The 26,394-nt window shown below is 46.6% G+C and overlaps 1 protein-coding gene across 6 annotated transcripts in view; it reads right to left on the bottom strand.

Annotated features, from left to right (window-relative positions):
* The window catches only part of epha3 (eph receptor A3), a 71,731-nt gene that overhangs the window by 43,388 nt on the left and 1,949 nt on the right, over positions 1 to 26,394 (bottom strand). For all 6 annotated transcript variants that reach the window (XM_057036171.1, XM_057036164.1, XM_057036176.1 and 3 more), the window contains exons 2-3: positions 22,117 to 22,181; positions 15,378 to 16,038 (exon numbers count right to left, since the gene is read on the bottom strand). In XM_057036171.1, coding sequence (XP_056892151.1) covers positions 15,378 to 16,038; positions 22,117 to 22,181 — 726 coding nt within the window. The remainder of the gene's footprint in view (positions 1 to 15,377; positions 16,039 to 22,116; positions 22,182 to 26,394) is intronic.

Genomic DNA, 26,394 nt, shown 5'->3' on the forward strand with positions numbered 1-26,394 from the left:
GGTGGCTAATGGGATTCTCTGGCGTGCCGCAGGGAATAAAACGAGAGGCAATTTGATCAAGGCCTTGTATAACAAAATAATTACAATCACAGCTCGGCGCCAGCGTCGCAGCCCCTTCAACTCGCAGTGCTGCAAATTCAAATGAGCCTCATCTCATTGTGATGTCAAGCCTTTAACCTGCGACAGTGTCTAGTCATAGCAAACAAAAGAGCAGAATTTAAACGACTCAATGGATGAGAAGTTTAGATTTGACTTACATGCATGTCTGTGAGGGATTTCATCGCCTGTCTGCGAGGTTTTGGTTGTTTTTTCTCGCCATTTTCATGCAAAAAATATTAATATTTGGAAAAGATAATTAAAACTCTATTACACCTGGAATGTGATTCATGGTGTCATCTAATTGAACATCTGGGAAATTCTTATGTATAATGAGGATGTCATTATATAATGATTCGAGTATGCAGTTGGATTTGTTTGGGATAATTGCATACAGGGAATAATGCTAATTAGATGTCTTATTTTCAGTTACTTTTTTTTGCAGTGTTGAAAAACCAAATCAAAAAAAGAAAATAATCTAAAATGCATGGTGCAATAAACATGTTAGCTAATGATGCCAGTGATGGTTTATGGTAATAACCAAAATAGGGACTCGTGAAGTGACATCCGTGTGTTAGGGGGAATGATATGTATGGCATGCACTGGTGTAGAAATGCATGCATCTGTGTGAATTTCCATGTGTGCGGGTGTTGGTGTGTGTGTGTGTCTGCACTAGAATTCCTGGGGCAGGTGTCTCAGCGGTGGTTGAGGCAGAGCAGCGCTAAATCACCCCTCAACTGACACACCTCACCGCAGGGTGTCTGGCCATGTGTTACTGCTGAGACTGAGAGGAGGGGCTAGAAACCCGGGGGTAGCAGTTACTGGGTCACAGAAAGGCAGATCAACCTCTCTATAAATCAGAGGCTTGAGATTTAGCTGTGAGTGATGCGTGCGCGTGTGGATGACAGACAAAGAGAAGAGGAGAGCAGCTCTGCAGGCTGTGTGTGTGTGTGTGTGTGTGTGTAGTCTCTTCTGTTTCTGATTGTGTGCGTGACAGACCAACGCAGGTGAACGAAACACAGGGCCAGACATCCCGGCATGATCCGAGTTCACTTCAAACCTCTCGACTTACCTCGACTTCACCGTGGCCCATCAGCTCCCATCATCCTTGGCGGCAGATATGAGCACACGCTGAAGTAAGTCAGAGGGTGGAAAAACTGCTCACAAGTGGGTCTTGTGAACACTTAACAGCTAAAATCATCGCCACAAATCAAACGCAGGCGCACAAACATAATGTGTACATACAGCGCATCAGGATCCTGCTGCGAGTACAAACAACGTGTGTGTGTGTGTGTGAATTGACTCACTGCTCACACATAAATAACTTTCACGTGGGTGAACTGTGTAAATGGCCTGTGTGAGACACAGAGCCGTGACGCTCCTCCAGTAAAGTATTCAGAAGGAACGATTGAAGAGTTGAGCTGAGCTGTTCTCGCTGAAAGGCCAAAATAAAAGGAATAGATGATACCTGTGACCTCACATTCACTCTTCACACCTCATTCTGGCCTGCTGTTCCTGTCACTTTCTGCCATGGGGTGCTCCCAGGGTGGGGGTGCTAAAGTGTCTGGCAGAAGTGCAGGTTCAGCAGAAGTCTGGGTGCCCGGCCGAGCGGGGCCGTGCACGGACTCAGCCCATTAAGGTGGGAGCACAATCGGGGAGTCAGCCTTGCAAAAGCAACACTTCCAGATCTCACAAGACTTTCTGTTGTGTGTAAATACCAGATGCTCAGACCCCCCAACACACGAGCTCTCTAATCACGGAATCCTTGCTCACGTACAGCCACTGGAACTTTCCTTAAACCTCTGTAAGATGTCCACTGGACCTCATTTCATCCCATAATGACGTCATATCTGATGCTTTTTTCTGGGATATCTGTCGTTTGTGAAACTGTGCTGGGATTATATGTCATGGAATTAGTGGTTGCTAATCAAAACAGGTCTAATTCAGGTCTAAAACACTTCCAAAGCAACTCTAAGTTCTGGGAAATTATCTGTAGTTATAGAATTGCCTGTGATTGCTGCCATTGATCAAACCAGAGAGCGAACATTCATCTTGAGGTTGCTGAAAAGTAATGAGTGGTGCTGCGCCCCATTGAATATCAAACCACAATTTGAATGCTTTTGCACATTACCTTAGTTTGAAGTGAAATATTTGTGGGGCCGGGATAATGTTCCTTTCCATCGGTGAATGGCGGACGTTAGCAGGGGAAGCAGGAAAGAGCCTTTTTGTCTTAAACACATGCAGACGCGGGTGTCCCAGGCACTCGGTGGGGCCAGCGACAGGCTCAAAGGCGCAGTTGATGGATGGGCAGGGTTTAATCACCTTTAATCAGCTCTGTCCTTGAATAATGATGAACAGCCCCTTTTAACACATGCAGGATGCAGGAGAAAATGAGAGCGAGTTGCTTCGCTTTGCATTGTCTTTGCTGAATTCTTAAGTAGTGGCAGATGCCGTCCTTCCTCCCCCGCTTTCCTCCCATACGTCCTTATTCAGCGCAGCAGACTCCTCTTTTGGAAGCCTCCTGGCTACTGTGTCCCCGTGTTTTCACACACAGCTCCTCAACCTGTGGTTTTACTGTAATACAAGGGAGGGTGATAACAGACAGTTTCCTCCTGCATAGGTGCAGCCAGGTTTTTTGTTTTTTTTGCCACTGCCGCCTTGCTAAAATAATAAAGTGAGGTTCTCAAGTACCAGGCAGTGTGAACATTGAAACGTCCTCAGAACCCAGCAGGTGTGAACCGTGGGTAGACTATTCTATAGAAGAGTCCTGCTGAACACAGAAGGGGGCAGCTCCCAACCCTTCTATTTGCTTTTCTCCTCCTCGGGTTTTACATAAATCATGATTACCTGACTGTACCGCTGGCCTCTTTCTCAGGCCACGCCCTCTCCCATCAACCACCACATGGCATCGCTGACAAGGGAGATGAAGGGCACGCTGTCGGGGAGGCCAGAGGCTGTAGCGTGGGGGGCCTGATGGGGCGGCTGCACCCCAGGACAATGGCATTACAGTGGGGATGAGGGCTGCATGAATGACCTCAGAGGATCATGGGGCCAGGAGGAATGTTCACCCGCTGGTTGCACACATGGTATTTCACTCTACAGCAGGGCGGTAGCTCCCACTTGCTGCACAACAGCCCGACGCCAACCAAGACGTGCAGTGACGCGTCCTGGCTGCACGCAGACGCAGCGGAGATGCCTGCGAACAGGCGAGAGTGGACCCTCGCCATCTCTGAGCAGGCTCGTTAATGACAGCGGCTCATTTCTGCACGGCCACACACGCTGCTGACATCGTTTAGAATCTACGCCAGCCATCTTCCCTTTCTTCTGTTTCATCGGCTACTGCTCAGATATAAAAGTGCCCAGTCTTCCATTGCGCTTGACAATAGCATGTGTAATTGGAACCATGTGGCCCCAAGTTTTAGGCCACAAAGGGGCCAACGGGACACGGTTGCCCACGTATAGTGTGTGTTACACACTCATCAATGGAAGCAATCACACATTAGATTAGCAAAGGGCAAAGAACCTCACACTTTAGGCTGCTATGGGCTCCTCATATCATCACGTTAGTGTTTCCCAGCTCAAGTAATCTCATAAAATAACATCAAGGAACTACTATATGTGTGTATTCGGTAGACTGGCTCTCTTTATAAAGGCTGGGAAGTAACACAATTCTGTCTTCTTTCTTCTCCTTTAAGATTCAAAAGAACAATTTAGTCATCTTTATTTCTGAGCTGTTTTCAACAGACATCCAAGCATACCTATGTTAAAAATCACATGTAATTAACAGAACCCGGTGCGGCGCACTCATCCATCCCAACGGGCTTCCTCATCGTTCCCATGCACTGGAAGCGTCTGGCGCGCCAGCAAAAGCTTTCCTTTCTTTTCCCTTATTGGTTTTACAGACCCATAAATAGTCCGGGCTAAATTAATGAGGCCGCCGAGACGTTGATGGAGGAGTTACGGGATAAAGGAATGGAAAGATGAAGGGAGTGATAGATGGCATCATTAGACCGGTGCACATCTCACTTAACAGAAGTGTTGGCTTTGGAAGTTGTGTGTTTTAGCTGTTTCTCGAGCTGGTTTGATCTTTAGCTCTAATGTTCAAATACACACGCATTCAAAATAATGTCACAGAAGCACACACACGCACACACACACACAAACCCAAAGCGAGAAGATGCAAGGTCAAATGGTGAGTTAAACGCCCCCAAAGAAGTGCCCCACACGATTCAATCATACACAGCCACACGCACGCACACACACACACACACACACACGCACACACACACACACCACACACACACACACACACACACACACACACAGCAGGCCATTATTAGCTTTACTGCAGTGATGAAAATGAAACTGCACTCCCCACTTCCCTTGCTTCACTCCCCTCTCCTCACTGTAGCTGCATTAAGCTAGAATCTAGCCAGTAAGCAGGCTTGGATCGCCAAGTTTACAGCGTGGAGACAGTAATGAGCAGCAGCCTCGTGCCAAACATCACCGCCTCAAACAAAATTCAAACTACTTGAGTAAAGACGAACTATTCTGCAGTTTGGATGGAATTACCAAGAGTGACTAGGCTCCATGGGAAGGCTCTGAGTTCAAATCCAATAATCTCTACGTGGTGTTAACATGTTCTTGCGTGTTGGACTGACAACCTGTCCGAGGTGTTTTGCCTGCTTCTCTTCTAGTGGCCCTTATTAGAAGGAAGCAACACATCGTGAACAGTAGGAGGTAGAATTCTCCCTGCTCCTGGGTTCAAGTTAAATGAAAACTAAAACTGAAGGAAAAACCGTGCTGGAGTGCAGAGACCAGGACAGAACCTGACAGGTTGGATAAAAGACGTATGTGTCATAATTAAAAGGTGCGCACCCCAACCGAAGCGCATGACAGTGTAATTAACGCCTTGCTCCCCTGATAATGGGATGCGGCGCAATCCCTCAGTGAGCAAGCAGTCATGTCTCCCTCTCCAAATACGCCCATCTCTCAGCTCTTAAATTTGGTGTCTGGCGCGTGCACGTGTCACTCAGCCTGATATTAGCATGGTAAGTGCATGCAGATGGCAGCCACAGCCAGTAACCTTTCAGGAGCTATTTACATGTAAATCAATGGATTAATTGGCTGGAGCTCATTTGGGACCCGGTTCTCATCAATAGTGCGGACCTTTCCAATTGCTTCTTTTATTGGAGTGTCACCACCCACCCTACTTACCCTGTGTGTGATGGACAGAGTTTCGTGACAATTTTTGGTTTTTCTTTGGGTTTTATACATTTATAGAAAAAAAAATGCAAATGTTTCGGAGTGAAATATTCTGAATTTATCACTGTACCACCTCTGCAGCGAGGTCCTGGACCACTGTCGCACTCATCCGCCCAGACCGGCCTCTCGCTGAGTACGAGGTGAATAAATGACAATCAAAGAAAATAACCTGAAGCCCTTTTCTTTGGTTTTCATACAGTAGCGCTGCCGAAGCAGCTGCAAATCCAGCCTAGAAGCAGGTAACGCAGGAGCTGGAGCTGGAGCAGAGGTCTCGCATTAATCAGTCCCATTTTACTAACATTCCTTGAGGCTTTGCACTTTGGCATCGCCTCCAGGTGCTGAAATTGAACACTTAATAGCGACGGAGTAGCAGAGCGGAAGAGATGGAAAAATTGTTCGGTTGTGTCGTTAGGTGTGGGCTGCGTTACCTTCACCTTGACAAATGCAGGCTGCCGTCCACCTGAACACGCAGAGCTGAAGGGGAAAGGAATCGGAGTGGGGGGGGGAGCTGTAGAGGATGAGTACAGTAATTGCGTCGGACACTGCCGTCTGCCATTTTTCCCCCCAGATCCGTTCATCTTGGCGGTGCTTTGCGTGCGTGAGCGCGGGGGTGCGCGCAGGAAAGGTCAGCGCTCGTCTCGGCAGAACCCCTCAACCTTTAAAGGTTGTAGCTTTTGTCCCGCTATAAATGACACTTTATTGCAAGGGGATAGACTGGGACGAAGACGGCACCAGAGATAAATAACTGATACGGTGAACAGTTATCACACTTTGACACTTCTAACATGGGAGTCCGCGTTCCACGTGGTTTAACGTGGTATTTATTGCGTGGCCGATCCTCCTGTTAGAGACCGCTTCAAATTTAATAACCGTCGCAACACAGGAAGGTTTTAAAGAAGCCGCAGTAGTTATGCTAATGAGTGCTTCAGTGTCTTGGTTTTCTGGAATACAAAAATATACAAATGAGACGGTGATATTACTTGGTATTCATTATTTATTGCTGGCTGCAGGGAACGCTGGAGCCCAGCCCGGACATTAAATGCATACATTAAATGCATAAATGCATCAACCGTGCTACACCAGGGTAAAACATTCTAAGTCATCAGCAGATATACCTATGATAAATGGTGATGACTTTAAGAAGGATCGCTGGGGATAGCCATGTTTTCAACGTTTCAGTATGAGCGTTTGTTTGATCTGAATGGCTTGGCTGAAGCAGAAAAACGAGGCAAGCGCCGCTACTGCAGGTGTGGAGCTCTAAGATCGATCTGTGGTGGCTAGCATGACAGCCTCCATGCTTGGCTGACCCGAGGACGCTCTGCTGTGTTTGGCATTCTCGTTGCAGCTATAGCTAAAGGCGAGATCGCTGAGGCCTGACCGTCTTTAATCAGCACGTGCAAACTGACACACGCTCAGACGCAGCCAGCCGCCGTGCGTGTCAGCATGCAAACAACCGCTCCGCCTTTTACGTGATCACACAAGCCCGAACTGCAGGGCGCCGTTCTAGCCGGCGCCATTTCCAAGTCAACCAGCGTGGCCGTAGGTAAAATGTCACCAATCTCTTCCATGGACAGGGATGGATGGAATATGCGGTAAATGAGTGCAGGGACCTTTTCCTTGATCAAATATGGGTGCAGGCGCCGTCAAGGACACATGCAGTTGCAGTGAATAGATCATCTCAGGGAGACAAAGCTGCCCCGGATATCAATGACTTAACACGGGAACATGATAGAAAAGGTTCTCCTGAGATACTGTGTGTGTGTGTGTGTGTGTGTCACTGGGTGAAATCCTAATTTATGTAACTGAGCATCACCACCAAAGTTAGTCACCATAAAATTAAAGTCCGCCCTTGCTGTTCCAGCGTCAGTTTTCCAGGCGAGAGTTCAAACCCACACCGCAGACTGAGGTCTTTTCAGAAGGTCGCACAATGTCCAACCTGCGGTGACTTTGAGGTTGTCTCGGACACGCGGTCACCCAGAGACACACGGGGTGGACAAAGCCCAGGTACCAGAGGATTCACCAGAACGGAGAAGTCAGCTGCTCCTTTGGTTCATGAAAAGAGCTGTGGAGATGTTCAGCCTCGGGGCGCGTTACTGGACCTGAAAGTTCAAGTGCAGCACTTTCACAGCCTTTCCTTCTACTCCTTGATATCTCTCTTTAAACTCACACACCCCTGGCTCTTAGTCCGTAAGAGGAGCACTGTTGATAGGTAACGAAATCCATCCCATCAGAACTGGGATGCAGCAAAAAAGAAAGAAAAAAAGAAAAAGAAATCAGCATACAGCCGAGAAACTCCAGACGGGTTGATGTCTTAATGGACACGGGGACGCAGGCGAGCTTTTAAATGTGCAGCCAGGTGATGAGGGATGGGGTTAAAAAAAACAGCAAAGCACAAAACAAGTTCAGACGCATCTGAGTGTGTGCACGTGGGTGCGCGAGCGTGTTTTGAGAGCGAGACCCAGTTCCTGCTGTGGTAAGCACTTTGTCTTCCTTTCCTCACCTCCGCTCACTTCTGCTTTACTAATGACCTGTATATATTGACAGACACATCGTCCACGCTTGCGTGGCGCGGTTATTCTGCCACGGGCACGCGCCTGCGCACATCCCGGGGGGGCAGCTCCGAAGCCTCGCTTTCTGCAGATGTGATTATGATGGAATACGCAAATGATAAAAACACTAAGGTTACCATAGCAAGGTCATAAACCAAGAGGCTGACAGGTAGGAGGAAATGAAGAGATTTCTGCAATTCAAAGCAGTAGAGGGAGGAATGAAATTTGGATTCTTGAGAGTATGATATTCAATCATATTCCTGAAAAAGCAGAGCATCATTGCGCCCTCAGGCATTGAGACCCAGCGATTTCCAGCTTCTCAGTGCAACGCGCTCATCTGCACGCACACAAGAAGCTTGTTCTGACTCTGATCCAACCTGCACTTCCCAACCAGACTAAGATGATTCGTGTTGATATGTTTGGCAGCCGTTAGCATTAGCGCAGTGCTTCCTGTCAGCTCAGAACATGGGGGGATGAACGCGAGACTTCTGACATGTCGCCACATCGCTGTTTACTGTCTGTAGAGGAAGAGGCTGAGGCCTTATCGTGGAATTAGCTCCTGGCTTCCACGCCGCGCACGGACCCACGCGAGCATTACGCCCGACAGAGCTGCCACCGGCTCGCTCGTCATTAGAGATCGAGCCTGTTTGTTGAAATGCAAAGGTTGTTGCACGCTGACATCTGTGATGCGGCAGCGCGGCGAGATCAGACAGCTGCCGGAAGACAGACATTTATGCGGCGACGTTGGGGTTTTTCAGAAGCGGAGTGACACGCGGAGGCCTCTCCGCGCTGAATGCATCGCAGCTGCACGACAAGATGATGCTTCTGACAACTCCTCGCTCCGGTGTGTTTAGAGATCGGCAACGCTTGACAGCCGAGGCCCCCGGATGTGCGGTGGGCTGCAGCTGGAAGCGTCTTGAGCAACAATGATGGCAAACGTCACACAGGGCCGCTTTACAGCAATAACCTCGTTTTATTCATGGGATCGCTGCCGAATGTGTCGCAAGCTTGGATTTTTATTGCTTTCAGCTTTAAACTTACAGAACTTTTAAGGGTTTCGTTTTTGTTGTTGTTGTTGTCATTTTTGTTGACCTCTTTCCCATTTATCAATAAAGGAGGGGTGCTGTCATGAAAGGTCGGTAAAATGGAACTTGGTTATCATGTGATTTAAGTCCAGTTCCCAAAATAGTTTGGAATAATTAGTTCAGTAAAAAAAAAAGAAATAGAACAATATTTGTACTGGCCTTTGTGAGTAATATCTACTTTAGGGTCCACATGTGTGTCAAGTTGTTCTGGAAACTTGCTTTATTAATCAAGTCGCTTGAGCAATTCACATACCAAATGGATTAGTAAAGCCAGGAAAAAAGCTGCGATGTCACAAATCATGTGTTCAGAGGGGGTCTGTAACCCAGTGACAGCCCGCGTTCTTTCCCTCTCGCTTCTCTTTTCAGGCCTGCTCTCCTCTCTCCTCAGCCTCCGCATCCAGCCTGCTCCCTCTCATCCATCACAGATGATGGAGTGACTCCCCTGTTCAGCTCCCCAATTGCTCCCCCCCGTTACATTACACCGGTCTCCAAACATCCTCCGTGTCTGTCGGACAGGATGTTTCCCTCAAGTGTCCGTCTCGCTGTCCTTGCCAGTTGAAAACACACCCACGCACACACACACACACACAGCAATGTCAGACGTCCCACAGTAGTCGTTCGTCAGTGTTGACCTCTCAGCTGTACTTCTGTGAAGGCACACACACACACACACACACACACAGACAGACACGAGCATCCACACACACATTTTTGTCCATTTATTTGTATGGATTATGTGCACCTAAAAATACCTCATTCAAACCATGTCTTTCTGTACAGTACAAATGCAGTCTGTTCCATACACACCCACACATGCACACACACACACGCACACACACACACACACACAAAACAAAGACTTACTGCTGTGAAGTGGTCGTGTCAACTGGCAGGGGCCCCTCTAACAAATAAACACCCCATCTTCCCTTCCAAATTTCTGTTTAAGCCCTTATTCAGTGTGTGTGTGTGTGTGTGGTGTGTGTGTGTGTGTGTGTGTGTGCGTGTGTGCGTGTTAAGTAGAATTCCTGAGACTGTGGTTACCAACAGCTTTGAAGTCCCCATAGCATCAGGGGCCCGGGGTGATGGGCTTTACCCGTCACACCCCCAGCCCAAACTGGAAGGCCTATAAAGGGAAAAGCAAACAGGCAATAACACCCCGAATGAGCAAAATGTTCCTGCATCTTTGGCTGCAGCCTGTGTCCTGGAGCCCGTGTGCCAGAGAAAAGCTCACACATGCGTAATCACAGGCTCTGCATGAGCGGGTTCCACTGTGCGAGTGAATCCACAGATGATTTAAGATGGGCCGAGACAAAGAGACGCACAGACTTCTTCCTGCAGAAATTTAGAATGCGCATTACATTCACGTTGTTTGACTACATCTAAATAGAGTCTAATTAACGAGACCCTTCCTCAGTCTTTCTTCTCCTCCCCGCCTCCCTTCTTCAACTTCTCTCCTGACTGCTGTGTTGTGAAGTGGGTCTCAGTCTGATTGCATGTGGGCTTTCAGTGTGCATCAATTAGCTTTTTTTTCTTCTCTTGACTTGGAGGTTAGGAGCCCCACAAAGGCAAACAGTAGTGAAACCGTCTCCGAATTTAAACAAAGTCCAAAACTATCAGCAATTAACACACAGCTGCTGATAGATAAACATCGGAAAATACCCCAAATGCCATTCAATAGACAAAAACTGAAGCTGCTGGATCTTTTTCGGGGGGATTATGCTTCTAAACGAATTGTGTGGAGGATGAGAATAAACAATCCTGTCTCTTAAAGTTACACCATTTATAAGTAGTAGTAATCTATCTTTAAAATGATCATGTTCCACCGCTACAGTGATATAAGGGCTGTAAAATGTATGACAAGTCGGGAAAAAGTAGTAAAGAGCAAGATCCAAAACAATCTTTCACACGTGTGACATGTAAAATTCCTCATCTCCACAAAGCTTCCAAACTATTTTTACTGAGAGGGAGTTTTGAACAGCGTTAACGGCCCAATTCGAGACCTTTCCCACTGGAACGTGCATTGCAGACCCTGTCGTTCCTTCCAGCCGCTCCTCTCAAGTTCAGCTCCAAAAAGGCGAAATGCCAGGCAAGTGCAGAGCCAAGAGACTGCAGCAGACAAAGCCTCCCCGCTAAACCAAACTGACAAGAGGGGAGAACGCTGATGCAATGGAACACCAGTGTCAGAGCGGAGCCCAGCACAGTGCAACACTCATACCCCGCAAACAAGCACGCATTCCCGCATGCTGCGTGCACGAATGCCGCGCTGCCAGGGCTGATCTGATTGTGTGGATCGGCTTTGCAAACGTGGGTGGCAGGAGGATATGAGGAACACCTGCTCTCAAGGATGAATGCGGAGGTGACCCTCGACGAGGAGGTGAACGCCGAGCGCTAACAGGCTATTGTTTCGCTCAGCTCGTCTGTGCGGCTCCCGTTCATAAATGAGCGCAACTTCACTGGAGGACGAGCGGAGCGGGACAGCACGGGGAGGGAACAATGGCTCGGAGTACTCAGTGAACTGAATAAATAAAGACAGCACAAATAAAGGAGATGGAGAGGGTATATTGTAGCAAATGCACCGGATATTAGCCTGATGCCGAATTATTGTAATTTATGGGTTGTGCATGTGTGTGTGCGTGTGTATGTTTGTGTGTGTGTGTGTGTATGCATGTGCTAGAAGTGGTATGTTCTTGTGGGGAGTCTGGCAGTAATATAATGGCCAACACAAACAAACAGGGTCCTTTCAGGGGAGAAGGAGAGAGCCAACAGCTCCATGAATTCACTGCACTCAGCCTCAACAGTCTGGAAGGAAAATACACAAAAAGAGACCGAACAAAGAAAACTAGAACAAAGACAACAAGCATGGGGCATAAATGGGGCACAATATTAACGAATGAATAAATATTTGTTAAAGTCCAGACTTTTTTCTAAATCTAAATAGAAAGCATGGACAGAGCATGACAAAGTCTTCTTCTGCAGGAAAAAATGTAAATAATCACTCCCAGCAGCACAAGCAAGCCCCGATGAATAAAACGGATGCTGAATCACTTCAGAGACGTGAATATTTCAGTGGTCAGGCCGACGCGGGTTTGCGTGACTGAAAAGATGTGCTACGTGTCTGCTGGAAAGCGCGGCATCGCGGAGCACGTGGGCAGCAGCTAAATCACTTATGCGAGCAAGTGGAGAGTGATATAAAACATTTGACATGGAAGGGACAGCGGGCTTTGAACCAGCAGCCAAAACCATTGGGGATGGGGGGGAGTGGCTGGTGAGGAAGAGGACGTAATAAACAAGAAAAAAGCTGCTGAAACCATTTCAGGGGGAAAAAATTGAACTTTGAGTTTTTTTTTCTTTTATTTATAATAAGATTTGGTAAATCGTGTAGAAGTGAAACTTAAGAACTTTATGGGACACGTCTGCCTCGATCTGTGGATTTACTACATGTGAAATTATAATAAGCATTATAGAGCCCGTAGGTTTTAAGGATTGTGTGTCTTGATAAATCCAGGAAGAATGTAAACCTGCGTCTTTCCTCGTACAGCAGAACAGCTGCGTGCGTTTGCAGCAAATACGCACACACACGCACACACAAGAACACACACACACGCACATTCGACAGGCATCCATTTGCTGTTTTAAGATCAAATTAAGGGGAGCAGGAATTTCACACTGATGGTGGATCGGGGCTGGTTCACCTGCTCCAGTCTGTTCTAATGACAGATGAAAGACTGACTTAGCGAGATTAGATCCAGCCTCGCATTGTGTGCAGAAAGACCTCGGCCTGCTCAGAAAACATACAGTAATCCATCTGACGACTGACACGTCCATTCACCTTGTGCGGCGACAGAAACCTCATCTCCTCTCGCCGACAACAGAGTCGATAACATCTCCTGCGTCAGTGTGGAGGATGAAATATCAAAAATACTCTCATTGTAGCCCACAGTGTATAAGCTTATATGCTGTGTAATATGTCGTGACACATTGTGGTCATTAGCCACACGCACACATAGACTACACACACACACACACATGCAGGGTTTCCTGCTGCCACAGCCAGACAGACCTTGTGTGTTCATTCTGAAGGCGCCATTGAAAAAACATCCTTGCTTTCGCAAACATTTCTGGCCGGTACAGGCGCACATACACACAGTACAGGAAGATAATAACAGTAATACAACAGTGTGTTCTGTTAAAGCCCTTAAACACACACTGAGGTCTGTATAAACAAAGGCAACTGCTCTCATTCTGTCTCACTTCCTGTCTTACTCACACACACACAAAGAGAGAGAGAGACTAGATGCTGCTTCATGGCATTCAATAAAAAACAACAAATATTCACTGAAGATTCTCCATCTGGCTCGGAGCCAGAGACTCGATCCAAACACCTCAGCTCCCATTCTTAATCTGTTTGAGTGCCTTCGCCTGATTGACAGATTACTGGTGAATATCAGGACATTTAATGGTAAAACGTCGTTATATGTGCTGGTTCAGTTTTAGGGTTCCAGTTTCCAGCTCCTGTGACACGTAAACATTGAACAGGATAATGGCACATTTCACTGCTGCTCTGTCAGCTTCCTTTTTTTGTTATCTGTCCGTATGATGACCCAACCTCATGCACTCATCTATCTGTTAACACGGAGGGTCTGAAGGCCGGGTGGCGAGCTGGGGCCCCCGGTGGCTACAACTGCCGGCTGTGGGGGCCTGTTGGTGCAGCTGTCCCACTCCAGGGTAACATAAGACCTTATTAGAGTCCATTAGACCACTCTGAAACCAATAAGAGATTGTCAAATACATCCAAACATTCACACAATTCGCAAGGAGACAGGAAGTGAATGGAGGGTGTGAAGAATCGGGGGCAAGGGTCTGCCATGTGTCTACATACATGTGCCATTGTTGTCCCTTCAGATCTGATGTGAAATTGTTTTATGCACTATCGTCTGCACTGATGAATACAGCTCTGCTACCTTCTTATTGCTTTTTTTTTTTAATTCCAGCATCTGCTCCAGTTTGTTTGGCTTTTCTAGACGTGAGGTTTTCCTCCAACAGCTGCTCTCACATCTGGACACAGAGATGTGCTGGTCTGGGGTCCACATCTCCAGAAACAGAGCCTCCCTGTGCCCTGACAGCAGGGGCTTAACCTGGAAGTCCGCCTTTGATCTTTAATTAACACCGGGCACGTCTCCTGAGAGGGGAGACCTGATGAACACGAGAGCGTTTATAGGAGCTGCTATAATAAGTAGCTGTAAGAGACCGTAAAGACAGGCTGCTTTCTTATTAAAGTCCCCAGATTGTTTAAAGTGCTCAGTGGAGCCGCCACTTTTCAGATCACGATGCCTATGAGTGGAAGCTGCGTGAGGAACCAGCTGAACCTGGGAATGTTCACCAGACCCAGAGGACACATGAAAGCGTGCAGGGAAGAGACGGGGCTGGAGGAGAACATCTAACGACAAGGGTCACGCAAAGCAGTCCCTCCACACGAATGATAGTTTCTAAGCTGCTTTTCCACATTGGCACTTGTCACACGGAAAATGGCCATTTTCAAAGAAACTTGCTAACGAGTTACTGGTTTTCATCGTGCCGCTGAAAAATGTGTTCATAGAGTGAAATCAAGGAGAACAACGGTGGTCAGATGCCCTTCATAGTCATAGAAAAATGTGGGTTGATGTCCAAAAACAATTTAGATACCAGCTGAAGTCAGTTGCCAGAGGGAGATATTTGATGAGGATGTTGCAGCCAGTCTGCAGAAGAAAGGCGACGTCTGGCAGCCACGCTTTTTTCCTTTGCATCCACTGTTACTTTGGGGTAAAACTGAGTATCTCCAGACGCCGCTGTCTCGCCACTCACCATTCCACCAACACCCACAACCATCACCGCAACTATTCCATTATTCACCATCCACTCCAGACCATTCTTTTCTTCTGTGTTATCGCTCCCATCTTTGCTACTCTGGTAAAGATCTCCGCGTGGCTAATGATGTGTCACAGATAAGATTACTGTAGAACCCCGGCGTGCTGCGTCCTTAGCTCATAGACCTGGAGAACACATCACACATACGTCTGGTAATATGCGCAAGTGCAATATCCACCAACACTCTGGGGTTCTTGTGTTCTGTTGAGGGTAGCACACAAACATAAGGAGCAGACAAAGGTTGGGTAGAAGACATGAAAGCTTGTGGGCTGACAGATATGAAGTGTGAAAGTCGAGAACTCCCCACACTGTGGAGCCTTGGCATGCGCTGGATCATGTCACGGGCATTCTAATTTTTGATCACAAGTTATCAGATGGAAAAGTTGCAATCAAGAGCCTTTATAAGAACAAAGGTATCAGAGATTAAAGGATTAAAAAAACATCAGAAGTGAGAAGTGATTGAAGAGTGAAGGCTTACTTTGGCAGGTGCTGCTTTTTTCTTCGTATCCCGGGTTACAGAGACACTTCCCGATCGGCACAAGCCACTCCCCCTCGGTGCTGCAGTACATTCGGGGAGGCTCCTCCTCTTTAGAGTGATTGACACAGGAACCTTTGACCTCCACGAGTGACTGGGAGTCCATGGGCACCGTGTCGGGGAAGGAAGCCAGATTCCTCACAGTGTAGGGGCATTTTTTGAAGTAAACTCTGACTGACACTAACGCAACGCAGGCTCCCACGTCCTGGAATGCCAGGTAGAAGCCCTTTTTGTTCATGGGACCCACCTCGCGCACCTCAGTGTTAAGCTTGAGGATGCGATCTCCGAGGTCCATTTGGGTGAAACTCTCATCAGCTGCGATGGTGTCGACCTTAGAGAACTGGTGCTCTCTGAAGTGGCTGCCCTGGTCGTCATCTGTCTCCAGGTACAGCAGGTTGAAGGTCTCCTTGCAGGTGCCCAAGACCAGAGGGATGGAGTTGCAGTCCCTCAGGGTGAACTTCAGCTCCACGTAGATCTTCTGGGCTGACTGACGAGGGATCCAGTTGGTGCGGAGCCAGTTGTTTTGGCTGTACTCCATCACATTGCAGACCTGGAAGGTCCTGATGGGAGTGTAGTGCTCATCGACCCCACTGATCTCCTCCCACTGAAACAGACGAAGGGAGGCGGAAAACAGAAACAGAGCGATGAAAAAGGTGATGTCGGTGGGATGGAGATTATCAGTTTGAAATAAATAGATGAGCATGACGTAAACAGAGGTATAAACAGGTAGAGTGTGATGAAAATATTAGGCAAAAGGATGCGAAAACAAGAAGTGGAAGAAGAGATTAAGTTTCAGAGCCATGAAAATGAGTCAAGTTAGAAAGATAAGCGCGTGATAAGGAGGTTTAAGTCAGAAGAGAAGAGGAAAGAAGAGGAAAATAAAGTTATCTCCACCCTGTGAGCACATAAACATGAATTATTGAGATTCAGGGACGCTCTTGCAGAATACTAAGCATCTAATAAACACTTAAGGGTGAAAAAATCACACTAGAAGATCTGTTAAAAATTATTTCATTTCATTAAAAGTAAACTTGCTGCTGCAGGCAAATCTCCAAGATTCAGGCTGTTGAAATATCTCACAGAGAAGTGTGATTTTCAACTACATTTGTGTGAATCTCTATATTGTAAATGCTGGCAAATATTAGCTCGACAAAAAGACCTTGTAGTGTTTTTCCCACCCTTTCACTAAAATGGTTTGATTTCTCTAAAAGTGAGGACTCTCAGGCTGTAGTCTTGGTTAATTGCATCACAACACTACTTCTACTGAAGGAAACGTGCTGAATCCACTATGAAACAAAAGAAACTACGGAGTATAGACAGATGTGAGAGTATACCAGGAACGTTCGTGTCTATCTTACATTTTCCCTCCACTGGGAGAAAGCAATGAGGAGGAGAGGAGAAAAAAAAAGAAAGCGGGGTCATTCCTTTTAAATCCAACACAGCGGGAAATCTCATTGATCATGTGGCTTTGGCTGGGCTGTCCAGGCAAATCAACACTGAATCAGGGCGATGATGGATGGCTAAATATCTGAAACAACGGTCTCATTGTGATTAAAATGACAGTCATTAAAATGGATGGGTCTCCGTGTGCAGATGGACTTCTTTGGCCTTTGGTGAAAATGCAGAATGAATGCATGCTGGAATGAGAAGTGCTTTCTGTTTCAGAGAAGACAGGCAACAGGGAAACCGGCGTTAATGGAAACCAAGCGCACACACATACAGTAATACCGTATACATCCACATAAGTCTCAAGTGAAGTGTTTAAAGTCCTGTAGCACGAAGGCACAGCAGGTGGTTTGAGCCCCGACACAGAAATTAATGACGAGCTTAGAGATTGTGGGTTCTCTGTTACATGTTTTTTTTTTTTTTTGTGCGTGTGTGTGTGTGTGTTCTTGTACTTGCTACATATTAAGTACCAAAATCAAAATTCTACTAGCAAAATGAGGACATTTTTGGTAAGTGGGGCCATTTTGGTTGGTCGTCAACACACACACACGTTCTAACCATGTTTGACAGGTAGAACGTGGCTTTAAGGTTGATGTTAAAATTGAGTTTTGATTAAGCTCAGGCTTCGTGTTAGTGTTAGGGTTAGTGTCAGTTGGGGTTGTTAGGGTATGGAAAAGGAGCTGGGTAATGTATTACATTTATGACAGTCCTCACAAAGATAGAAGTACGGGGATGTGTGTGTGTGTGTGTGTGTGTGTGTGTGTGTGTGTGTGCACAGAGAGATAGAGCGAGTGAGAGTATACGCCTGTTGTTCAAGGGGCTCTCAGGCTGAAGGATCGCCACTTGCTTTTCATCTCAGTGAAGTTAATGAAACACCCCTGAGAGAGCGACAGAATAAAAGAACGAGAGTTTGCAGGAAAGAGTACAGAAAGTGAACCGAGCTGAGTTGAAGAATAGCGTTGGGAAGAAGGAGGGAGAGATTAAGCCAGAGCAAATTGGGGGAAAGCGACTCTGTTGGTGTTTAGTCTCCCCCCTCATGGTTTCACTGGCGTCACCTCATTCATCAGAAGCTTTCTGTAGGCCCAACAATAACAGCGAGAGTGCCGAGCCGAGCGGGACCAAGCATAAAGAGGCAACACCAAACTTAACATTTCACCTTGTTTCACGTGTCACTTTTGCCATCTGATACCAAATATATGTTGAAGTAATGATGTGGTGACATGCAAACTGACTCAATGATGGGCCCTGACGCAACAAAAAAACATGATCTGGACGTCTGAGGCAGTAAAACCTCTTCTTAAATGCTTTTTAATGGAAACAAGCATTAGAAAACCCTTTTTTTTTCTACCGCAGTGGTGATGTGGAGCTACACGCTGCTCCTCAGACACATGCAATCAAACATTAGACAATGTAATAGCATTTAATGTAATAGCATTTAATGTAATAGCACGTGTTGTTGAACCAACACCTTGTGTTTAGCTTTGGTGCATTAATGAATAGATAATAAGTTTGGATAGTAATTACACTTTATCAACAGACTGCAGGTAATGGGACTCTAAAGGGTGGCCACATCAATATTCATTTATTTTTGGGTAAATATAAACAATATTTTTACCTCTGCTCAACCATGAAGGTTAGAGAGTGCAGCATGGCAGCATGTATTTTTATCAGTTTGTGTGCGTGTGTGTGTGTGTGTGTGTGTGGTGTGTGTGTGTGTGTCCCTTAACCTTCCATGATGTGAGATACAAACTGGCTGAACCCAGAGCCAACATTCTGGTCTCTGAGCTGGTCTGAACATTGAATTCTGATCAAGCCCAGGTGTGAACACAACTTCAACAACTGTTGAATATATGTGCTGCTGTGAGGCTCCCCCGCTGAAGGAAAGATTCCATTACACAGAGCCACCACTCCTCTTCGTTCTCATCACCCCCGAACGTGACATCCCTGATATAATCCCCTCCAATCGTTCATTTCCCTATGAGATTCCAAGTGACTTGGTGTGGAAGGGATGTGACCAGCATGGAGAAATCCAAGCTGAAAAGCTCTAAATCTCCCCCAAAAGTTTGACAAGTGGGGACTCCGTGGTCCAGCGGTACTTGCTATATCCATTTATAGAGCATAAATCTGAGGTCAGAGCTCCAGCGTGTCCTGCGGGGGTCTTTTTCAGTAGAGCCGCCTCCAACTGAGATTGTGAGAAACTGTTTGTGTGTCAAGCAGGATAAATAAAGGCCTGAAATGAGCAGCCGCCTCCTACTCTCTCTCCAAGGGGGTGAAACCCATCCCCCCCGCCCTCTAATTGATATATAACAACAGTACGAGACCACGCCAGTGCTCGTGCCCCCTGACCCCGACCCCTGACGGTCATACGTGGGGCAGGGGAGGGGGGCGGGGGCTCGCTCTGGACTTCCTCTGATCTGTGCTGTAGGTGGGTGAAGCAGCTAAAGAGACAGTAAAATGGAGCGCGGTAACGTGATCTCCTCATGACATTACGACTACGGCAACAGGCACGGCTCAGAGTCTCCCAGCCAGCACACCAGTTCACCCACTTCAAAGGCTCCCAGGTCAACAGGAGTTAATAGAGCAGTATATAGGCCAGTGTAGGGTAACAATGCATCTATACCAGAGCTGGTTGTATTTTAGGAAGCAGGTTTGGGGTTTAAGAAGGATTAACCATGAAAATTATGAATCTATTTATAGACGTTTATATAGGTTTCAAATTCTCTTTGCTAGCTAAATTTTACTTGGGATTTATTGTGCTAAAATTGCAGCTGAGAGGTTGATAGTATCTGTTCCTCTACAGTGAGAGTGAACTGGTGCGTCCACAACCAGAGTGGGGCCAGCTGATGTTCTGAGCTCCACAGAAGCCACTGGGGTCACCCCCACAACAACTGCAGCAGATCAGTCAGATCGCAGATCATCGCCGCTGAAAACGAGCCAGTAGACGCCCAAATACACCCAAACACCACCCGTCTCCCCCCCATCCTTGGAATAACTCAGGTCACAGTAATCCATTAAGCACAAGCAGAGAGTCAGCTGGACTTAAACTTCAGTTTGGTTTGGGTTCAGTTTGTTTAATTTGCTCTTTTTTTTATTATTTTTACTGAGAAAACATTTCACCAGACACGCTGCAGCTGTAACTCAGCTCACCGTCCAATTATGGCCTCACCTACACAGTGATGATAACACACTACCTGCTTCTCCTGCTCCTCCTTCCGCCTCTCTGGTCACCCGCTTTGTCCTGTTAATCCACATATATTGAAAGGCTTTTTTTCCTGCACTCATCCCTCTTTCTGGGAGCGGCTGTAGGGTCAGGGTGGGGTTTCTGCTGGCCGGGCTGATTTCTCAGATGGAGTGCCAGCGGTGCACAGGGTGTATTAAGAGCTCTTGAAGTCGAAACAGCATTTTGAGAGCAAAGGGATCACAAAGAAATGCGAGGGAAGAAACAAAGCTAAAGTTACCTCTTCAGCGTCATGGTTTCTCGCTAGCAAACAATCTTTGAAACCACAGCTGCTGCGCCCTCTGCCCAGTACTGTGACTTTATTTGCACACTGTGTGCTGATTCTGTCTATTCTGTATCCCAGTGTCCTGGGTGTTTGTTGCTGAAGAATACTTTTAAATGTAATCTTCAGCAGCCTTTAGTCCTGTGAGGGGGATAAGCCCCCCGGACACTGCTCAGCAAACAGCCTGCCTCCCAGACAGATAACACTGTATCTGGATCGCACGCGGAGAGACACAAACACCCTCGTCAGCGTCATCAAAGCGAAGATGCCGGGGAGGCTAAGCTCTTAATTTGTTGTGACCGGAGCACGGCGGGCCCGGACAGGCCGAGAGACACGGCTCCTCCATCACGGTGAACGCGCGTGTGTGTGAGTGTGTGTGTGAGGGGCCGTGTCAATGCCACATTAGGAGAAATCCCTTCTCAGTCTCTCAGAGCGGGCTGCTTCTCAGAGCTGAGCAGTAGATGACAAGAGGAATGAATGGTTCACCTTGAGGACGCGATCACCAGCGCGATCGCCCCAATTCTCTATTTTCTCCTCTCTCACCTTTCATTTATATCAAGCTTGAATTCTTCCACATGACTCTGGCTTCTGATTCGGACGTCTACAGTACTTCCTGTAATCAGGAGGTGTGCCGCTGCACATCTCTCCCACACTCCGGTGTTTAGAGGGAAGTGTTCACGCTCGTTCAAATGTAAATAGCCCATATTAACACAGCGGTGGAGCAACTGCGATTGTTCTGAGGCTCGCTGTTTTTCCGTTGGCTCCTGTTTTTATTCTGCTTCAAAGCTCCCGAAGAATCTCAAAGTTGGGCATTTTGATAATGCCAGCGGCGAAGGAAACGAGGTCTGACAGCTCCGTGGAACAAATGACTGGATTACGTTAAGCTAATGGCAAGAAGTAATTCTAGCACTTAATGAAGGAAAGAAGTGTAAAGTGTAGTAAAGAGTAAAAGGCTGGCATTCTCTCTCTCTCTCTCTCTCTCTCTCTGACTGGGGTGGGGGGGGGGGCACACAGTAGCAAACCGGTCTGACAAATAAAACCAACTGGAGGTGCGTGTTAGGTGTTAGTGGTGCAGATGTTAATGGATGGTGAGGACTGTCACCTATTATGATTATTATTATTGTTGTTGTTGGTGGTGGGGGTGTTGCTGATAAAAATTGAACATTTCAAATTGTAGTACTGAAAAACTTTAGAAACCTTTGGTTGAAAGTGACACTGAGAGGAGACGTGCACAGTATCTGAGATGACAGATGGAAGGAGGTGCGACACATTAAGGACAAACTGGTTAATTAAAGGACTCGAGTGGAATCTCCAACAATGCAGATCTCATGTGTGCATGCAATGGGATCCAAAAAGGGGTGAAACTTATCAGCATTGTTGTGTGGATGCATTTGAGCCTACAACTTAAAGCTCTTTAACGCCCTAATCTTTCTGTAAACACCGGGGGCGACCGTGCGATGCAATGCCTTTTAAGTATCTGCCCCATATGGCGAGTTCTGAGCGCTTAACCCATAACCTGAGAGACAGAATGGACAAAAACGTCTAAAGAAAAGTGGGTTAATCTGCATTTGGCTCAATGGGTCAACGTCACACAGGGAGAACCGCAGGAGTTTGGAAATCACAATTCCATGTGTCACGGGTCCGGATCCAGCATCCTGTCGGTGTCAGTGGATCTGTCGCCGTGGTGAAAGCACTCGGATGAGATGCAGGGAGAGGCAGAAACAGAGGATACTCACCCCGTGCTGTGGGTAGGAGATCCATCCCAGCTCGCCCTGGCTCGCTTTAGAGTCTAGCAGGTTGACTGTGGTGAGGAAGACAAAGAGAGAAGGAAAACAAAGGGAACATGTGAGTGTGCAGTCCTTGTTAGCCTCAATTATCACTACGTTTAATCCCAGAGGAGGGATCGGCAAACCCCTGCACGGATCACGAATATTCACACACACTTTTTACACACATACACACAAATTACCAGCAGAAAAACTCTTTACCAGTTCCTGATTTGGGCCAAAAACAAAACAAAACAACCAAAAAAAACCCCAGCTCCCCACTGGAGATAGAACGCTGAGTCTTCTGTGGAACGCTGTGGATTCATTTGAATCAGAATGAAAGGAGCTGATCGGGAATCCATGTCTAATAGCTGGAATGTGATGGAAGTCAAATAAGACAAAGAGCTCCATTACATGACGTACAGGTTGGGGCTTCAGTCTGGGGGAAAATGGAGTCGTGCAGTGTAAAAAGCAGCAGCCGCGTGGGTGTAGCACTAAGCAAATGTACTGGTAATTGCACTTATATTTTCCATATCCTCAGACTGATACATAAAGTGCATCATGTAATCAGATTGTCTGCTTGCTCTCCGAGGGCACGTTTGTCTCACTGGCTCCAAAAGCCCAGAAAAAAATAAAATAACAATTCCGCCCTGTCACTTTCTATTTGGACTCATCCAGGAAGTGAATGACAACTGGGAGATTGTACCGGAATAAAAAAAAAACTTTATGTTGTTAATGTAAAGGAGCATGTGCTTTTAAGATAAAGTACCAAAAAATGTCTATATAACTGGTTTTATAATGCTTTACAGTTTAGTTTCCTCTAATTTATGGTGTATTTATTTTATGGGAAAAAAAACTTGTAAAACTTGCATAAATCCTAACTTAGATGCATTTCCCTGTTTTACAGATGTGCACCCTAAAATACAAGATGCTAACCTGTTAGCTAGAAACAGTAAAGCGCTCCTCATCTGACGGGCCTCTAATTTTAAGCTTCTGCAAACCTTACTTTCATTCTGCTGGGAACACAGCTACCACACACAGCTACAGCACACACACAAACACACACACAAACACACATTTATCCAAGAGAGTGCACACAGACACAGCAAAGTGTAGCAGAAGTGCAGTCGGGCCCTGCAGCTGTAACTCTATTCACGGTGAAAATATGAGGAATACAATCCCTGTATTTTCCCATTCAAAGCTCCACTAGGCAGGAATGCACACACAACTGACAAAAGTCAAAAGGAGCGTTTGTGGATCAGGGAAAACTGCTGTGACACTGCAAACAAAAAATCCTTTTTGTCAGGCGCATTTCAGCGTTCAGAGACGGTTTAAGGAAGTTTGTTGGGAAGAATTACTCCGTCCGCCCCATTAAAAAACTGCTCATCATCATTTTCACCAAAGATGTCTGATAAATATCTGCTTGGGGGGGGATAATGGAGTGTGGCGAGCAGAAGACACATGCAGGGAGACTTATTACCACATTCCAGGTTCAGAAAGCTGCTAAATTGCTCACCTGAGCCGCTGCTTTGCTCAGCCTTTCGGCCAGCTAAGTGGCAGCAGGCACATTCCTATTAGAGTCTAATGAAGCTATCTGTTCGTGTCAGATAATGGCAGCACGGCATCCAGGGCCATTGCTTCCAATTTACATTTCTCAACGAGCTGAGCCCACCACTCCGATTGAGCCGAGCGGGGGAATTTGAGAGCAGAAAATTAGATGGCTCTCATATCGCAGGAGGGGAAAAAACCCTTCAACTCACTCACTTCGCTGGCCACGATAGTCACGTGGGCCCAACAAAATGGAGCACAATCATGCACTTTCCCATAAAAGTGTGTGTGTAGGGGGTGGGTATTTGTTTTTATATTGCTGTTCTAAATACTTGTATCTAAACTTACTGTATATTCACACCTCTGACAGATTCTATATGAGAGCATACACTAACATTTGCTGAGAGACACACACATACACACATACACACACACACATGCAGAGTCAGCTAGCGTCAGCCAAGCATATAGCTGCTGTCCCATCGGGGAGTGTCTCTAAACGGGAACTGGGAGTATTAATAGCAAAGTGAGCCAGTCTGTCTGGGAGGGAGCGAAACATCACACAGAGATACAAACAGGTGAATCAATACATAACACACACACTGAGACCACCATCTAACACACTCACACACACACACACACACACACACACATGTGCAGTGTGACCCTGGAGGGGAAAATGCAAGTGTCAGCATGAACCGGTGGCTAAACAATGATTTTCAGGGATAGGAATGAGACATTGTGTCATCGGCCGTTGAATCTCCTGTTTTACAATCCGAGGTCGTAAATTCTGAAATATAAACAGGAAAGAGTAAACAAAAGAGCCTGTTGTGCACTTGTTGTGACGTCTGTGCTCTCAAACGTTGGCAGGTATAAAGGTAACCCTTGAATGGTCTCAATATTACACCAGGGAAACCGATTCCTAGCAGATGTGCTCAGATTGGGGCTTTTTTCCCTCCATTTCGTATTTTTTTAAAATGCAATATTAAAAGTCTGGAACGCCTGAGCAGCAGAGGAAAGCCCCCCTGGCCTGGACTACAGAACAGGAAAGAACAAAATAGTTTGTTCCTGAACAGTGGAGGAGGGCTGTGCCCCTGCAGGCTGCCTCTGATGTGCATGTGAAGGCTGGCAGGCCGCAGTGCAGGGGAAGCCAGGCGACTTGTGTCTTGTGTTAAAGGGTGAAGTGTTCACCTCCCATTATGAATAATTTAAGCGCAGAGTCGCTCTGTCTGATGCTGCTGCTGCTGCTGCCCAACCCTTCTGCCCCCATTCCTCTTTCTTTCTTTCTTTCTTTCTTTCTTTCTTTCTTTCTTTCTTTCTTTCTTTCTTTCTTTCTTTCTTTCTTTCTTTGTGCTCTGCGTGCACCCATTTCTAAAACACTGTTCTCCTATAGGTCTCAGCACTGTCCACATACAATCCTGTGTGTGTGTGTGTGTGTGTGTGTGTGTGTGTGTGTGTATAATCTAAGATTTTTAAAAGAAGCGCGTTTGTGAGCTGTTCTGCGGCGGCTCTGAGAGGTCCCATCACTCTCAAACATCACTCGTCCCAGCGGGACCGCGCGTTCGGCTCTGCGGGCCAAGCCTCCCTACAGCCGGCTAAAAATATCCCCTGTGAGGCCTCCCGACGCCTCACAGCAGGTCAAGAGCGCAGCATGAAACCGCGCACACAAGCAAGAAAAACAACGATCACTTCCATATTTCCGTGAGATAATTAGTTTAAAATACTCAATCCATAAACTTCACTGGGACAAACTTTAGGATTCGATCGTTTTAGGAAACATTTGCGTGATCATCCAGATTTGTATCGCATCAAAAGTAAAAGTCACGTTAAATTTTAAAATACAATTATTAAATGCGCACTTAATGTCGCGGCGGGAATGATTAACAGACTTCAGCCAGAAACCTCGTGGGGGATAAAGTAAAACCAAAAAATAGATAAGAATTAGGCGCAGCTAGTCTTCACAAGACGCCGCTGCCCCCCCGTAAAACCTATGGTGTCATTCGTGACACTAATGGAGCTCCATGGCGACAGAATGCGCCTTTATTTAATTTCCCAGACCTCGAGGCTCCTAGCAGGTGTAAAGTTATTGAAAGCAGGTAAATATGCTGCCGCTAAATTTCAGCTCCGAAAGCGTGTGCGTGATCTGAGTTCAGATGTGGGAGCGTGTGCATGAGCCGGCTGGAGGTGATCAGGAGCAGACCGTCGATCTCAATATTCCCCCTTCATTCACGCTGAGCTGCAGCTGAGGGGAGATGCGTTAGTCACCATCAGTCACTTTTAAATATAACAAAAGTTGGGTTTTTTTCTCTTTAAAACCTTTAGAAATTAAAGTTGGTAAAGTGACTCCAAGAGGAAAATATTTCACTGTCCTATTTCGGCTCCAGGAAATGGGGGGATCACGCACTTGGACTTTACGCGCCATGTTGGTTCGTCATGTACATTTGACCCGAAAAACTGGACGAGGTGAGGTGATTTCTGTGGGTCCAAAGTGTGTTTTGATTCGTGCGTGTTCATATTAGCAGCAGCCAGCAGGTTATATGGATTTGGAGCAGACGCTGCGGCTCGATACTGACACACTCTGGTAGATTTATGTCCTGGAAAGGTACCTTTCATTTACGCATTGGTTTTAGTTTCGGGAACGACATCACCACCGCAGTGCAGAGGAATAGTCTCTTTTTGACTCTCTCTGACACACACACA

Source organism: Takifugu flavidus, chromosome 1 (assembly GCF_003711565.1).
Source record: "Takifugu flavidus isolate HTHZ2018 chromosome 1, ASM371156v2, whole genome shotgun sequence".
NCBI lineage: Eukaryota > Metazoa > Chordata > Actinopteri > Tetraodontiformes > Tetraodontidae > Takifugu > Takifugu flavidus.